The 18,279-nt window shown below is 39.4% G+C and overlaps 1 protein-coding gene across 1 annotated transcript in view; it reads right to left on the reverse strand.

Annotated features, from left to right (window-relative positions):
• ARMC2 (armadillo repeat containing 2) overlaps positions 1–18,279 on the reverse strand; it is a 158,503-nt gene that overhangs the window by 104,216 nt on the left and 36,008 nt on the right. The window contains exons 6-8 of the mRNA XM_007940821.1: positions 14,725–14,823; positions 9,462–9,637; positions 1,593–1,695 (exon numbers count right to left, since the gene is read on the reverse strand). Coding sequence (XP_007939012.1) covers positions 1,593–1,695; positions 9,462–9,637; positions 14,725–14,823 — 378 coding nt within the window. The remainder of the gene's footprint in view (positions 1–1,592; positions 1,696–9,461; positions 9,638–14,724; positions 14,824–18,279) is intronic.

Consider the following 18,279-nt stretch of genomic DNA (forward strand, 5'->3'; position numbering starts at 1 on the left):
GAAGATGGGGCAATCTACTTCCATAGTGATACTGCCTCAGAAACCTAAGGAGGGGTCCCTATGAGTCAGGTCTGACTCGACAGCACATAACAACAACAACACACACATATATATACACACACACATATATATACAGAGAGAGAGATTGAGAGAGTTTGTCATATATTGCAAAAAAGAGGATTCAAAGTAGTTTCCATGTTGCTGCCTTCCCTTGTATCAGCAATACTAATTCAAAAAAGATTTCTATTTGGGTAAATATTAAGCATCTTAATTATTTAGGGTTTTCTCAATAATTACTACGTAGGCCAAAAAACCCACACCCATCACTGTCAAATCGACTCTGACTTATGGTGACCTCAAGTGTTACTACAGAGTACAATTGCTCTATAGAGTTTTCTTGGTTATAGTCTTAATGGAAATAGATTCCTTCCATTCTTTTCTCCTTCTATGGTGCCGCTGGGTGGGTTTGAACCACCGACCTATAAGCTAGCAGTCAAGCACAAACCATTCACACCACTCAGGGACCTACTAGCCAGCTTGTTAGAATATAATCAAACTTCTCCATCTACATATTTGAATCACATCTGAAACATTTTGATGTCAAAGTTCTATACCAGAGATGCTCTACAAGTGTTTAGTCATCCCCAGTACATCAAAAGAATAAATATTTCAATTAAGTCAAATGTTATTAATTGCTTTAAAAAAAATAGTAAATCCAAGTACAGGACATGAATTTTTAAATAGGGAACACTTTGTAAGGTCACAAAATGTTACTACAGGCATCGACAGAAATAAACAAACTAGCTGACTATGCTCCTAGCCTACATTGAACTTGTTCTGGTTCCCTAGTGCCGCTCTGACAGGAATATACCACAAATGGGATGACCTTCACAAACAGGAGTTTATTCCTACAATTTAGAGGCTTTAAGTCCAAGTGCAAAGTGCCAGGCTCTAGGGGCTGGGTGAAAGCTCCTCAATCTTGGGGTCCAGCTCTGCCTCCTGCTCCCAGCCCGTTGGAGCTAGTGGCATTTCTTCACTCAGACAGCTGTTGGCTGCTGAGGCTGAGAAGCCCCAAGGTTGGCAAGTAAAAAGGCACAGTCCCGATGTTACCAATCCACATGGCAGGCCATTAACTTAAGTCCATTGTAAGTCCCAAGGTCGGCAGAGCATAGCAGGCTGCTGAGCAACGGCACGGCTACATGCAGAGTCCAAGCGTGCCATAGGCTAGAGACCATTCCCAAAGGCTTCTCCTTATATACAGGAAGCAGACCACATACCCAATGGCAGCTACCCAGCTGCTTGTGGTAGATCCCACCATGGAGTCAATTGCCAGTCTCCTCATGGGGATTAACTACCACCAGCTGCCCAGCCACTCAACCAGACCCAGCCAAGTTGACACACAAACCGAACTACCACAGAACTGAATGTGGAAAACACAGTGAAGCCCAGAGCAAAAGTAAGCATCACATCATCTTTGGATTTTACTAGAAAATAAAATACCCCAACTATCATTAATTATAACTTTTCTCTCCAAACATTTCATTTGTACTCAAGCCAAAGGTTGCTCAATGGTAGAGCTTAATGACACTCACCCAGAATGCTGTCATTTTGAATCAGAGAGTCATTCTTCTCAGCCCTGCTAATTTTAAATATAAGTTTGCACACATTCAGAAGATTCTTTCTACTCACTTTAAGCTGCAGAGAAAGAAAACACATTTCTGTTGCAGAGGGAAATAAAGGCATGCCTTAATTCTTTTAAACACAAACATCTATTTTAAAAATACAGCAAGGGTATGTTTAGAATATAAGGAAAAGTTCTAAGGAAGCCAATTTTCAAAAGTCTGGGCCACCTATTTATACATTTGTGCATACACCAGTATGTGATACAATGATATGAAAAGCAGTATCAATCTACAGTGAGCACATTTTAATAATCATTATTTCTTATTTCATTTAGTATCATCTGTGAGATTACTGATTACCTTTTAGAGAACATATGAGGAAGAAAGGGTGTGATGGTGTGGATAAATTTAAATAAATGGAGTAATTGCTTAAAACATAAGAGTGAAAGAAGAGAGAGAAGAGAATTTCAGATTGAACTAATTTAGAAAAGAACATATGAGTGAAAGCAAAGAAAGGGAAAAACTACTAACCTCTTTGTCATTTGTGTAAAAGAAAATAAAAAAGTAATACTATTTGATTCCAGACCAGACCCAGTGCCAGTGAGTCGATTCCGACTCTAGTGACCCCATAAGACAGAATAGAACTAACCTAACCCATAGGGTTTCCAAGGCTGTAATCTTTACAGAAGCAGACCGCCACTACCTTCTGCAGAGCGGCTGGTAGTTTCAAACCACCAACCTCTCTGTAAGTTGGTAGCTGAGCCCTTTAACCACTGGAGTACCAGGGCTTCTATCATCTGATTAGATAATACAAATACATATTTATTTATTTAATGCATTTTATTGAAATATAATTTATGTACAGTAAAACACAAATCTCAAGTGACATGGGTCAATGCTTTTTTTAAAACTTTTTTGCAGTGTTCCCTCCTCTCCCCTCCCACCACTGGCAACCAACAAAGAATGTTTCCCTCCATATATAAACCTTTCCTTGACCCTCCACAACAATGAACTAATACTATATTTATCCTTCTGTGATTGACTTATGTCACTCAGCATAATGTCCTCCAAGTTCATCCATATTATGTGGTGTTTTGCAGATGCTACATTATTCTTTAGTGCTGCATAGCATTCCATTATGTGTATGTACCATAGTTTGGTCATCCACTCTTCCACCATAAATCTTAGAGATAAGTCCCTTGCCAGATACGTAATTATCGGCAAATATGAATTTGTTGCTGTCATTTTTGTTATGTGCTTTTCGTGGTGTCAATTTCTTCTATATAATTTTCTATGCTGAGCTCATTTTGTTTATGAATCATGTTATTACTTCCCTCATTGTTATTCATTTAGTATTTGCTGAATATTTGTGCTGGTCCTCATTTTTCTTTGAGGTTACGCTGTGATTTATAGTTTTCTTTCCAAGTTTAGAACAGTCCGTTCTATCTTGCAGCTGTCTTGACTTTCCTACCATCTATAAGTTCTGTAACAACACAGTTTTTTCCTTTTTGGTTTGTAGTTGTCCTCATTTGTCAATTGATGTCTCTGGTTCCCTGTTTACAATCTTGTAGGCTTATTTACTTTGGATACTTCCATAGCTGGGTTGATTTCTGGGTTATATCATCATGTGTGTTAATGGTCAGTTGTTGTATGCTGTTGTTGCTTCTCTGTCCAAAGGACTCCTTTTAGTATCTCTTGTAAGACTGGTCTGGTCTTAACAAATTCCCTTAATTTCTGCTTATCTGGAAATGTCCTAATTTCACCATCATATTTGAGGTACAGTTTTGCTGGGTACATAATTCTTGGTTGGAGATTTTTCTTTTTCAGGTTTTTATATATACCATCCTGTTGTCTTCTCGCCTGCACGGGTTCTGTCAAGAAATCCGAGCTTAGTCTTATTTTTGCCCCTTGTAGGTAACTTTTCATTTTTCCTGTGCTGCTCTCATGATTCATTCTTTGTCTTTGGTTTTGGTGAGTTTGATGATGCTATGTCTTGGTGATTTTCTTTTGGGGTCTATCCTGTTTGGGGTTTGTTGGACTTCCTGAATGGATATATTTTCATCTCTCATCATACCAGGAAAATTCTCTTCCAACAAATCTTCAACAATTTTCTCTGTGTTTTTATTTGTCTCTTCCTGTTCTGGAATTCCGATGACACATAGGTTATTCCTTTTGATGGTATCCCACATGAACCTTAGGCTTTCTTCATTTTGTTTTGATCTTTTTTCAGATTTATCTCTTTCAAAAAAAGTGTTCAGGTATTTGCCTTCAAGCTCCCTAATTCCGTCTTCATTGATTCAATTCTGCTCCTTTGCCCATTCAATGTGTTATTTATTTCTGAAAATTTAGTATTAATCTTCTGGATTTCTGTGTGTAGATTTTGTATCATTTTTAATTTTTCATTTATTTTGTCATTTTGTTCTTGTATTGTCTTTTGAAATTGTTCTAGGGTTTTCTCTGTGTTTTCCTTGAGCTGTTTCTCAATTCTTTGAAGATACCTAAATATAATTCTTTTGAATTCCTCATCAGGGAGTTCCAATGCTACGTCTTTCTCAGCGATGTGTTTTGGGTCTGTATCCTGGTCCCTTATTTCTCCTGCTTTATCTTGCTTCTTTGTGTGGACTGTGATGCTCTGTTGTCTCCGAGGTATTGTGATGTTTTTGTGTTTATATTTAATTGGTAATTAGATGTGACTTGCCCACGATTTTCATTTTCTTTGTTTTGTCTGTATGTTATCTACACAAGCAGGGTACTGTGCTCCTCTATTTGCTAGTTGACAGCACTTATACACTCACCACCTGTCTCCTTTCCTGTTGTCAGCCTCTCATATATCCCTGCTGACCTTGGCAAACAGAGCCTATTCTTAGGTCCCTGGAATCCGAATGAGAGTGCTATCACTCTAAAGTCCAAAATGGTTGCCACTTGTAAACATGCAAAATGGCTGCACCCTTGGTCATTTTAAATATCCAAAATGGTTGCCGGTTATAAATATTCAAAATGGCTGCACCCTTGGTCACTTTAAATATTCAAAATGGCTGCCACATGTTGTTGTTGTTATGTGCCATGAAGTCAGACCTGACTCATAGCGACAGCTCCTTGGGTTTTCAAGGCAGTATCACTACAGAAGTAAATTGCCCAACCTTCCTTCCAAGGAGTGGCTGGTGAGTTTGAACTGCCAGCCTTCTGGTTAGCAGTCAAGTGCCTTAGGCACCAAATCAAAATGGCTACACCCTTCAGATGGGAGAAAGTCAACATCTCAGGTTGTCTCCCTCTTTACTGTTTCCCTTCCTAGTCATAGGCCACCAGAGCAGTCATCCCTGCAGCCCTTGGTCACAGGGCTGATCTTTAGGTCCCAGCACTACTTGGAAATATTCAGGCTCTTAGTCCCATTAGAGTAGCCGACAGGCCGCAGCTCCGAATGTCTCTGTAGTCACTGTTTTCGTTCAGGTTTTTCCATTAGTTGGTGCCTGTATAGTTTCTTTCAAAGCTCAGGGTTCCAGGATTATCTTCTGTATCCCTGTCCATTGGTTTCTCTTTTCTTTGTTGAAGAGGGTCTGTGTCATTTGTCTGCCTATTCCTCCATCTTACCAAAAGTCCCAAATACATATTTATTTTTAAAGGCTATTTCTAGAATGCTTTGAGATAATCACAAGTAATATCCAAAGTTTAAAAGCACCTTGTAAATAATACAAAATTATCTAGGTAAATTAAGCATGGGGCAATGAGGAAGTACACAGTATTAAAAGCACAGGATAGGATGACTAAATTAGCTAATATCCTAAATTGGCTGCATATTTATATAAAATAGTAAAGAATAAAAATAAAACTGACCTAAATGCACAATATTGGGGTAAAACTTCATAAACCATGGAGTTATCAGTTCTATACTATTAAGCTATCACAAAAATGATAACTGTGACACTGTTTAAGGGAAAAACATTCATCTACTGTTAGATGAAGATATTCTGTGTCCTCATTGCAATAATGTGAAAATGTTTGTAGAAATGAGGCCATCTGAACAAATAAATATCTGTGTGTGATAAGGATGGCATTATAGGGTTTTTTCCAAATCATTAAAACTATAAAATTATCTTTAATATATATTTTCTAGTTTCTGGTTTGAAAAAAAGAAGAATTTGTCACACATATTTTTAAAAGAGTTATTCTGTGTTGTTTGATAAATATTTGTTGTTGTTATTTGCCGTCAAGTCGGACCCAACTCATGGCGACCCCTCCTTGAGTTTCCGAGGCAGTATCACTATAGAAGTAGATTGCCCCATCTTCCTTCTGAGAAGTGGCTGGTGGGTTTGAACCGTCAGCCTTCTGGTTAGCAGTCAAGTGCCTTGGCACTATGCTACCAGAGCTCCCTGATAAATATTTAGCAAGCTCCTATTGCAGGCACAGTGCTGGTCAATGAAGGAGATGCCAAAATGGCCAGCCCCGTGCTGGAGGGGGAAAGATGAGCACTGCCCACAGAGCAGCTTCAGCTTCAGGGTCAGTTTCAACAATGCCAATTAGGTGTTGTCATTCTCATTTTGCAGCCTGTGCCTTCCGAAGGGTCACATAAATCATCTTGGCATCACCAAAGTGGACAATGCAAATGCAGACTCTCAGGCCTCACCTGGACCTACTGAATTCACATCTGCATTTCAACCAGGCTCCCATGTGACTGGAGAACTCTTTAAAGTCAGAGCAGCACTGTTACTGAAACCTCAGAAACTAATGCAGGGTGGAATGGAGAGTCCTGTTCTCAGGAGGAAAAGGGAAATAGAACATTTTCTAAATTGTAATGATTAGGTTTTAAAAATATATTATTAGAAAAAAAGAGAAAATAAGCTGACTGAATAGAAAAACGATCTGTATCAATGGAAATACATATTGTTGTGAGCTCTTTGAGGTCAAAACTATGATTTGTTTATTACTATTCTATGTGTGGTCCATGTGAAACTTGTCAAATAAATGAGTGAATAAAACTAACTGAACTCCCTCCCTCCCTGACACCTATTTTTAATGAAAAGCAGCAACAGACAACAACAAAATATCTGGTGTCAGAGATTTCATTAAAAAAAAAAAAAGACAGCCACAACAATGTCCCGGCATACTGTAAGGTTAGGTGACATTTAAAACAATTTCCTCTATATTCCCCAGGGATAACTATCACTGATAATTATGAGTTTGAGACATGCACATATAATAAAATATTAAATTATATGTAAGGAATATAGATTGCCTTATATAATACAAAGATGCTCTGGTAGCACAGTGCCTAAGACATCTGACTGCTAGCCAGAAGATTGGTGGTTCAAACCCAGCAACTACTCCACAGAAGCAAAACTGGACAATCTACTTCCATAAAGGTTGACCGCCTCGAAAACCCAAAGGGGGTCGCTATGAGTCAGAACCGAGTCAGTGGCAGTGGGTTTGGTTTTAGTTTTATGTAAAGCAGCTCTTCCTCCCATCACTTTACCCTGCTTTGTTTTCCTCCCCCAGCACCCACTAACCCCGATAGCACTTTATTTGTGTTTACGGTCTGCCTCTCCTGCTACAACAGCCAAAGAGGGGAGGGCAGGGGCTCTGTTTGCTTCACTTCCCAGGAAGAGTCTGGAACACCGAGTAGGCTCTTACCATAGGGTAGTTTCTTATGTTAAAATAGTAGGCGAGTCTACTTAAAGCATTTTTGGCAACTTGAAAAGTTTATCAATCCCCCATAATGCTAACACTATGTATGATCACTGTTGACACATTGCTATAATTCTTTTCTGTTTCTCTCTGTGATGTGCATCAGGCATGGATTTTTTCCTCTCCTGAATATAATCACACTCATACTGTATATATGCTTGTATTCTTAAAATAAAAAACAAAAACTTTATGTAGACTGATACGTTTTTGTAAGATTTTTCAATAAAAATGTTAAAATTGAAATGACTGTCTAGCAAAATCTCACCTAACCAAAGAATGTGTTAACTAGAGTGACTAACTTAATGTTCACTGAAATTTTTAAACTATAACCAAACTTAAATGTCTGAAGTGTAATATTAAACTGGTAGATGATATATTGGCAGAAAGAAGTTAGTCTTAGCCTCATATACCTTTGGTTTTTGCTGATTCTTCTTCAACAGTTTTATTTATTTATTTTTTTTCAAATGTGGTCACTTAGAAATAACATTTTCCCTGGAATGTTACAAGAGATTCAGGCAGTAGATGGAGAGTTGGACTTGAAGACGTTGAAGGCCTCTTCTGACCTTATGGCTCTACAGTTAATCAGAAAGGAGGAACCTGTGTTTGTGCATTCTGGAGTTGGCCTATCTGGTCTGGTCTCTGCCTCAGCCAGGCAGTCAGTGCCAGGCAGAGGGCTTCATCTAATCACATGTTTTAGTTCAGAGTGTGCTCACTGCCTGCAAGATTACTTAGCCTTTTGCCCTAAAACAGTTAAATTGTGTCATGGATATAATTAATTTGAATGACACCCTTAATAACCTAAACGATATTTTCTCTGCAAAACATTAACAATTTCATGACATTTTCTCAAAAAGAGTTTTTTTTTTTTTTTTTCCAGCTTGGTATATTCACAGCAAAATTTCTAAGACACAGATGAAAAAGGAAAGCAAAGTCCTGGGTGGCTGGCAGCCTGGATTCCCCCCACGGCAACTGCATGGGCAGAGGACTCCAGGCTCACACCCCTCACCCCTTGAATCCAGGGCTAGTCAGGGGTGAGGGCAAGCATGCAAATACCTTTTCATTTTTTTTTTTTTTTTACTTTAAATCCTCGCTGAGGTTTATGCTATTTTTTATTTAATTAAAGCTAATTGGTCAAACATCATCAACAGAGGGGGGAAATGAAAATACCAATGATATTATTTCAAATAAATGTTGCTTTGTGACACACATATTACAATGAAAAAAAGAGACCGAATGGATTAGGATAACAGTCAAATAAGAATGCAGCCTCCAAAAAAGTCACATTTAAGATACTGATTTATTATGAAAGACGACATTATCAAAATGAGAAACTGTGGACGCTCTTACTAAACTATTGGTAACTACTGTCAACACTTACCTTCACTGAGTACTTTAAGATTTCAAATGATGTGAATTACGAGGTGTTATCATAAAAGCTTTTACTTTCATGAAACCAGGTAAACAAAGCTTCATTCGTTTTAGCAGCTCTCTTAGAACATTCTATAATAAGTGTGTCTTATCTTTTAGTTTCCAACTGTTTATGGCTGTGACAACAAAGTGTTCCCCTCAAACAATGATATCATTTTGTTCGAGACTAAGTTTGCACAGACTTTCATTTGGTGTCTGGCTTTTTCTTCTAACACTTCAGGGAGCCTTCTACAACCACTGAGGTGGACCTTCCCATGACTACATGCAGCTGGTTCTGTTTCCAGTTGATTCACAAAGCACCTGGCCATTGTGCCCATGGCCTGAATTATCTTAAGTTATTTATTAAATTGTGTGCAGAATCAAGCACCCGGCAGGAGCCAGAGGGCAGAAACCACAGCCTGCAATATCAGATACTGACTTCCAGTCAAGTTATTTGAGCAACAGTTTTGAATGTATTTGCCTATTGTTAGATTTTTTAAAAAAATAAAACCTAGTCACAGTCCAAATGTAGGAGTTTATTTGAACATTTTCTATGCATTCAACCTTAGTTCCTTAGGCAGCACTTTCCAGTCATATTCAGGGATGTCAGATAATTATTACCTTCATTTTTTCTTTTTTGGATTCTAAATGAATGCACTAAATCTCTTACCTTCTCTGTAACATTTTTAAATAAAGCATTAAACAAGACTTTATGTGCTATAATCTACTAAATCAGAGGAAAGAAAAACTTACTGCTAGAATAATTTTTGCAAGCTTAAGGCTGAGCATATCTGAACCAACATCCACTAGTTTATATAGGGTCTTCAGGAGAACACTTCTTCTCTTAAATTTATTTCCAAGCATGTTGCCTTCCTCTAAAACACGATGAAGGTGTGTGCAAGCAGCACAAACAGCTTCAACGTCGTTTTCTGTCATAAGAGCAAAGAGAGCAAAGCAACATATTTAAGGTCAATTTTTCAAGTGTGTCAAACATAGGAAATGGACCAAAGAAACGAAAAGAAAAATCAGATCGATGGAAGGGATAAGAGAAGGGGGCAATACAGTTCAGAAACTTGAGGACATCCAGGGGAATAATTATGGGGCTTTTCCTTAATACTGTCTATGTTTGACAGGGAGGCTCTGGTGGCATAGTGCCTAAGGCATTTGACTGCTAACCAGAAGGCTGGTGGTTCAAACCCACAAGCCACTCCCCGGAAGGCAGGTTGGGCAATCTACTTATGTAGCGATATCGCCTTGGAAACCCAAGGAGGGGTCACTATGAGTCAGATTCGACTTGAACACTGCCATTCCTCTCTACACTCTTTGAAAGACTGTATTATATGTAAGCTGACTTATTAGTAAATAATCATGTTGACATTATTTACTAATAAATGAGCTTACGTATATTAGAGTCTTTCGAAGAGTGTAAAAAGGAATGGCAGTGTTCTGGTTACCTAGTGCCACTCTGACAGGAATATATCATAAATGGGATGGCTTGAACAAACAGGAGTTTATTCTCTTACAGTTCGGGAGGCTAGAAGTCTGAATTCAAAGGGCCAGGCTCTAGGGGCCAGGTGAAAGCCCCTCGACCTTGGGCTTCAGCTCTGCCTCCTGCTCCTGGCCCACTGAAGCTAGAGGTATCTCTTTACTTAGGCAGCTACTGGCTGCTGAGGCTAACAAGCCCAAGGTCGACAAATAAAATGGCACAGTCCCGATGTTACCAAACCACATGGCAGGCCATTCATTCAAGTCCATTGAAAGTTCCAAAGTCTGCAGAGCATGGCAGGCTGCTGAACAATGACACGGCTACACGCAGGGTTCAAGCATACCATAAGCTAAAGACCATTCCCAAAGCTGCTTCTTATATATGGGAAGCAGACCACATACCCAAAGCAGCTACTCAGCTGCTCCAATACATTCCACCATGAAGTTAATTACCAATCTCACCATGGGGAGTAACTACATCCAACTGCCCAGCCACTCAACCAGGCCCAGCCAAGTTGACACACAAACTTAACTACCACAGGCAGTGTTCTTTATTCCAAATACCCTCCATCTCAGCCAGTGCTCTGTTCAGTCCCCAGGAAGGATACCAGTTGTGTCTCTACCTCCAATCCTTTGCAACATGGTTCCACTGGCCTGGACTGGTCTCCTTACCCTTGCTCCTACTGATTTTGGTCCTTTGGGGCTCTTTTCATGTTCCAAACTCCTCCAGAAAAGATGCACTATTCCACAGGGATCTCCTCTGAAACTCCATTCAACAAATGCTACCTTGATTGCTATTTACATTTCATGCTCATGGATAGATGTGTATGATGCATCATATGTCTGAAGCCCTCACATTAATGTCCTGCTAAGCCAGTAGGAACTGTGTCTTTGTCTCAACCATGTGTGATACAGGGAGAACATATAACATAACTGAATACATATTCATTTTCTAACATATCTGTTGATGAAAATTATGAGCAATATTTTTTTTCACGATAATAAACCTCATCATCTGAGAAAATAGGGCTCCAATAGAACAAAATCTCAAAACGTCACCAGACCTATCATTATTAGAAGTGGTTATTGGGAAAGAGGAGCATAAAAAGAATACTTTGGCTTGCACTTGTGAAGATGTGGAACATTTTATTTTTTAATCAGAATTCTGATGGAAGTAGTTTTTGAAAGTGGTAGTCATACAATGAGTATATAAGGAATATAAGCACATAAAGCAGAAATACAGGGGAGTATAAGAATTCAAGGTATAACTTATTCAGTTGAAAAAAATATGATCTCTGATAGATTCTATCACAAAATTTAAAAGTAGGAAACCAATCTTAAATAAATACCATAATGTGCTCTTAAAAGCCCACATAGAGGAAGTGTGTGCCTGCAGAAGGAAATGACTCAGGCCATTTTTAGCTCTTTTCAACAATAACATCTAAGAAAAAATTTTAAACCTCAATAGCTAAGTAACCTTCAGTGCCTTTCAGTTATGCACTTAAATAAATGAATTGATGGGAAATGACTTAGCCTAACTTTAAATAAAGGGAAAAACCTGAATTCTATTGTAAGAAATACTTTTGTTTTGTTGTTTTATTCTTCTGTGACTGGCAGTTTCTTCATAAACCATGAGTCCAGGGTATGGGCCATATGCTGGCAGTGGGTGGTCCTCAAGGTATTTTTCTAACACTTTCTTCCACAAACTCTTCAGCTTGAGGAGTTCTATTCAATAGTAGTTATTTCAGCTTAAAAGGAAAATTTTAAAGGTTCAAGTGTCAAATTTAAACTATTGATCAAATGAACCCTTAACCAATTGGATTGTTACAAATGTAACATAATCTCAAAAGACAACTTGAATCTAAGAGTCATCAAGATTTTCAAGAGGCAGAGAAAGGGTGGAAGTTTGATGAGCAGTAACAGGATAGTAACATAGTTTCAACGTAACTTCTTCCCACAAGATACTAATCACACAGGGAAAAACAGTAGCTTGACAGTGGAGAAACCTGGCAGACACCACCTTAGCCAAGTGATCAAAGTTAACATCATCCGTAATGTGCCTCTTGACACAGTGCACTGGGAAGGACACAGCACCTGCCAAAATGTCTAACTTGGATCTAAGAGTGAGAAAACACCAGCACACCCAAATTGTTGGACATTTTATGAAATAATTGACCTGTACTCCTCAAATACGTCAAGACCATGAAAGAGACAGGACAGATAATTGCAACTTGTGATTCAGGATTTTCTGTTTCCATAAAGGAATTATTGGCACAATTGGCAAAATCCAAAGATAGTTTGCATAGTACTGTATCAATTATAATTTTCAGATATGTAAGAGAATGCCTTTTTTTTTTTTTTTTTCTGTTTTAATGCAGGCCAAGGTACTTGGGGGCATGGGACATGATGTCTGCAATTTGTTCTCAAATGGCTAAACAAAACAGGCAAACAAAAAATCTATGTGTGTATGTGTGTGTGTAGAGGTGGGGAAAAAGGGGGAGTGGAATGATAAAGCAAATATGGCAAAATACTAATATTTGAGAATCTGGGTAAATAGTACACACAGACTCTTTCATTACAGTAAAATCTATGAAAGCTGGAACCTGGGTTAAGATGGAAGACTATCAGAGAAAGATTTTCCACTAAAACAAGCAATAGAAAAGTGATAAGGCTGCACCCAGTCAAACATGGAAAACTTGTGAGACTCGGACAAACAAGCCAGTCCCATTGAGTTCCAGCTACCAAGGTTTTGTTGTATTTTTGTGTGTGTGCATGTGTGGTACTATTCTTGCAACATTTCTGTAAGTCTCAAATTATACCAAAATTACAAGAAAAAAGGATCTCAGGATCTCAAGGAGCTGTCAAGGAATCCAACCTCTGCCGTTGCTGTTATTAGAGCTGTCTATGAGGACAGACACACACTTCCGTGTTTAACAATCCTCTCACAAAGCCCATCTTCTGTTCGAGTGTTCAGGCTCGCGGCCATGGTGGCAGAGCCCTCAAGGCCCTCTTTAGATCTTTCATGCTGAACATCTCCTCTTAGATAGGTCTTTGTGCTACTGACTCAGCCTCCCCAATTCCTAAGAAGGTTTTCTTTTTTTCCCCCATCCTTACCTAGACTGATTGGTCTCACTAGTTTTCTAAGATTTAGGAGTCCAAAGTTAACCTAGCACATTAATATGAGGGTGAGAATTTGTGCCTCCAGAAAGGGTAAGTCCTCCATCCGTTCACAGTCTTTAGGACCTTAAAGCTGCAGAGCACTTTGGAGATGATCTCAGATCCTCCACTCCTCCTCTGGTGGGTGTGGACACTCCCGCCGCAGAGAGCAAGTGATTCCCCTACACTCATATGCTTAGTAGCAATCTGGGACCAGAAACCCCGTCTGGGGCTCTGCTGCTCAACCATGATCACAACCAGGCACCAACAGTGAGCCGAAGAGCGGTCAGGTCCCTTGAACTTTTAAGAAGCAGGTCTTTTGCCTAAACTCCCTATTGGGTTGCTGGGGAGGACTCACTTATTCTGCTTCTCCTACAGTATCTTCCTGTGGCTACCATGGTGGCTCACCCATCCAAGGAGCATCCATGCAATAATTCCTACCGAGGGCCTGCTACTGTGGGCTCCATGTCAGACACTGTGCTTGGCCCTTGGGCTACAACCACAGCTCCAAGGAACCTGTTTCAACTTCAGAAATAGAGTGTCTGAGAAACCACAGAAGGGGACAAGATAGGAGTCTATTATCCCTCTGGCAAGTTCTCCAGACCCTTGCCAGGACACATCAGTTGTAGGCCTTCCTTACTGGGCCACTCCAGGGTATAGCAAGTGCTGCCACATTCCAGGCCACTTCCTCCCCTGCGAGCGCATCCTCGATAGATGTGCTCAATCTTAGGAAAGCAGGATACATACATATATTTGGATCTAGTAAATCATGGGCACATCTGTCACAGATGCCAGGCTGTGAGTCTTCAGTCATACTTTCAGAGGTCTGAAACCTGTTTTAATCTCTTACTTTCTTCCATGATCAAGAGAGATCAAGCTAGAACTTCTCAGGCAGAAGATGGGATTGTTTATATTACAAACAGAATTTTTAAAATAGGCTGTCTTGGTATATTTAAAATATCATTTTACTTACAAGGTTTACATGCAATATTCAATAAGCACATTTAAAAAATAAATCAATAGTTGCTGTTTAGTCAGTTCTAACTCATGGAGACCCCACGTGTGTCAGAGGGATTTCAATGGTTGTGACTTTTCAGAAGTAGATCACCAGGCCTTTCTTCTGAGGTGCCTCTGGGTAGATTAGAACCACCAGCCTCCTGGTTGGTAGCTGAGCACTTAACCAACTGTACCACCTAGGGACTCCATATAGGCACTTTACTGTATAAAGAAGAAATTGTTTCATTTTTTTGAACATGTTCACATAAATGACAATAGTCAAAGTGTACTAAAACATACCAGGGCAAAGTGAACATATACATAACTATAGATGTTTTCCATTTAAGACAAAAACTGTTGGGTTTTTGTTTTGTTTTACCTGTCTCTAATTCATGCAAAATCGGAATGATCCTTGTATTCCAGAAGGCTTCATCTACTTCTTTTTGTGTGTCCTTTTCTTGCAAGTCAGCTTTTGATACTGCAAAAGAAACTCAAGAGCAGGAGAAGAGCCATGAAACCAGCAGCTGTAACTGGGTCACAGCCACAAGTCTTTACTGGTCATCACTAAAATCCACAAACCATGGAACCCACTTATATGCTGTCCCCCAAACTCGAGTAATTCAAATTAGAACTACAGGTCTCCTAATCAAATCAGCCCAAATTAAACTCAGATAAGATGATGGAAGGAAATCAGAGCTTTTAAATATGATTTGGATACTTCACAAAGTATTCAGATTTGTAAGTAATATTAAAATCACTATCAGTAAGGCAAACAGTTTCTTTTCTTTCTTTCTTTTTTTTTTTTTACTGGAACTTATTCCTCTATAATATAGAATAAATAGATAACTACCAAAATGGAAAGAATAAGGATTTTGAGAAAGTTTAATAAAACAATGTTTATAAGGAGGGCCTGGAGGGACTTTCTCTTCCATAAAATGTGAAACATGCACAGTGTTATTACTGTTGTTATTGATTGCCACTGAGTCAACTCTGACTCACAGTGACCCTATATGACAGGGTAAAACTCCTAGGCAGTAATCTTTATGAGAGCAGATCACTATGTTTTTCTACTGCAGAGCCGTTGGGTGGGTTCAAACTGCCAACAACACTGTCAAGCAATTAACCATTGCACCATCAGGCTCTTAAACCAAACCAAAACCAAACTCCCTGCCATTGAGTTGATTCCAATTCCCACAACTCTTTTCAGGACAGAGCTGAACTGCCCCACAGAATTTCCAAGGCTGCAAATATTTACAGAAGTAGACTGCCTTATCTTTCTTCTGCGGAGCAGCTGGTAGGTTCAAACTGCTGACCTCTTGGTTAGTAACCGAATGCTTTAACTACTGCACCACCAGGACTCCTCTACCAGGGCTCTTAAAGCCAAGTTATTTCATGTGGTGGAACAGGAAAGCACAGGTTCTGGAGCTATCAAATCTCAACTGGAATCCCAGCTTCATCACTGATCTTGTTTTAACTGAAAAAGGACAAGCTGGCCAGGCAGGTAGTATAAGGCCTGTACAGTGTAGTAAATTACATAGTGTGCCTTTGCTAGCCGTAAGTCTTTGTAAACTCCATGGTGGAATTTGCTGTGAGCAGCTGAGTAGCTCCTGATTGTCAAAGTTATCCACCTGGGGTATTTCTGTTGGGAGCAGCATGAAGTAATTTTCTGGGAAGTTTGCTCTCTCTCTCAGGTGTACAGAATTCAGATGTTGGGACTGGTTAGTTCAGTCACTCTGCCAGGCTCAAAAGGAGCCCTTCTAGAGGCAGAAGGAATCTCTCACTGCTGGCTGAGAGATGTGAGAGACATTCATTGCTGAGAGAGAAACACAAGAGACACATACTGCTGAGAGACACACACTGCTGAGAGAGACACTGAGAGATACACACTGCTGAGACACTGAGAGATATGCACTGCTGAGAGAGACTGTTGGCTGAGAGACGGCTGGCTAAGAGAGACTGAGTGCATTTCTGAATTTGAATTGTAGCCTGTTGCTTCCCTAATAAACCCCATAATCTGTGAGTTCTGTGTGGCCACTGCAGTGAATTATCGAACCCAGCAGAAAGGTGGTGAGTGCTGCAGGAGGAACGGTTGGTGTCAGGGTTGGTGAAAGGGCTGGAGGGAGGCAGCATGTCTGGCCTTGCAGGAATAGGCTTTGGGCTACTGATGGTGATTCAGTCTTCCTCTCGTGTGGTTAGAGGAGGTCAGAAGATGCGGCCTCCCTGCCCCTTTGGCAGCCTGTTAGATGCACAGGTTCTAGAGTTGCTGTCTAGGTTTCAAGATTTTAATACTAGCTGGGTGACTCTGGGCAAGTTGCTTCACTTCTTTGTAAAATGGAGTAACAAAGGTTATCTGTTTTCAGAGCGTTTAAGATTCCAGAGGTGCAGAGAGAAGGCTGCATGCCACCATCTCCAGTTTTTTGGGCCACTGCTTTTATGAGTTTGCCTTCACTCTGATAAATTACGGATATGGATTCCAAAAGCAAACATGAATATTCAAGCAGGACAAAAAACTTAGTTGCTCATATTCCCAGATAACTAACATATTCAAAGTCCAAAGTACGGGAATACAATTAGCATACATTAAGGTAGGTGAAAAGCCAGAAAAATGCCCAGAACGATAATTTAATCAATTGGATCATCAACTATTTACGACGACACGCCTAAATGTAGTAGAAATAAAGACTTCAAGCCCTGTAAGTTTAAATTAGCATCTTTGAGGCCATATATTCTTTAAGATTACAGCTCTGTGAGTAGCCATGATTATCAACCAGTTTCTCAGGACAGACAAAATATAAAACATGTTCACCCTAGGCAGAACTGAATTACAGGGGTGAGTCAGAAATTACAGAACAGTTTCTTTAACCTTTGGAAAAGAAGGGCCCTCATGGATGCTTCCAAATGCTTCCAAGGCTTGTATCTTTTGAGAACAGAAGTCAGCCCTAAGCTGTGGTATAAGTGTTTGTTTCTAACTCTCTCCCAGGAAACCCTGTGTATGCAGTTGTGTCAGGCCAACTGCCTGTTCACATTGCCAAGCCCTCCACGCTCCTCCCCCATTTCTGCTCTCAACAGAAATTCTATTTTCTACACTAACCCTGAGTTATTCTATAAACTGAAACATAGAATCATATGATTATTTCTTTAAGGTCCACCAAAACAAATAAATAAATTGTCTCAGTCTTGGTCAACAACCTAATGTTTTAGAAAGCACTTTTACCTAGGTTCACCATTTCCTAAGTAGATATATATAATTCAACAGGAAACTGGGTAAGTCAAGCAAAAATTTCAACATGTTTTTAAAGATTTTGCTGTCTCAGTGGTTATAGTTCTTAACCACAGTTTTGAATTCTGGACCCAAAAACTTGACACAGTGTTTATTGGCTAATGTTTTTAGCATGTAAACGTAAAATTCTTAGCAACAATGCTAACTCAGAAATCAGTATATCTAAGATTTTCCTGAGTAGTATAGAAACTTCCACTGGCCACATAAATCATTTTATTTGATAAGAAATTAGTTTTGCTTTTTTGTTCTTTTAAGGAGTACAGTACAAACAGGGTTCAAATTCAGGGCTGCCTAAATCAAGGCCATTTTCCCAGGTATCATGTTATACTCAAGCCTTCTAAAGAAATTAGTTCTGCAGATAATAAAATATATATACTTTTACTTCATATTAGTTTGGCTTCATATAATTTCCCCACTTTCTTGGTTATTATTTCAAAATAGTTCAAGCTTACAAAAAAGTATGAAAAATCTTTGGGCAATTATTAACATTTTGCCTTATTTTCACCCTTCCTCCTTGTTTTAAAGGAGCTCTGGTGGCATAGTGGGTAAGGCATTGGGCTGCTAACCAGAAGGTCAGTGGTTCAAACCCACCAGCTGCTCCATGGAAGGAAAATGAGGCAATCTACTTCTGTAAAGATTTACAGCCTTGGAAAC

This window comes from Orycteropus afer, unplaced genomic scaffold (genome assembly GCF_000298275.1).
Source record: "Orycteropus afer afer isolate SDZICR_OR568_19922 unplaced genomic scaffold, OryAfe1.0 scaffold00072, whole genome shotgun sequence".
NCBI classification, from domain to species: domain Eukaryota; kingdom Metazoa; phylum Chordata; class Mammalia; order Tubulidentata; family Orycteropodidae; genus Orycteropus; species Orycteropus afer.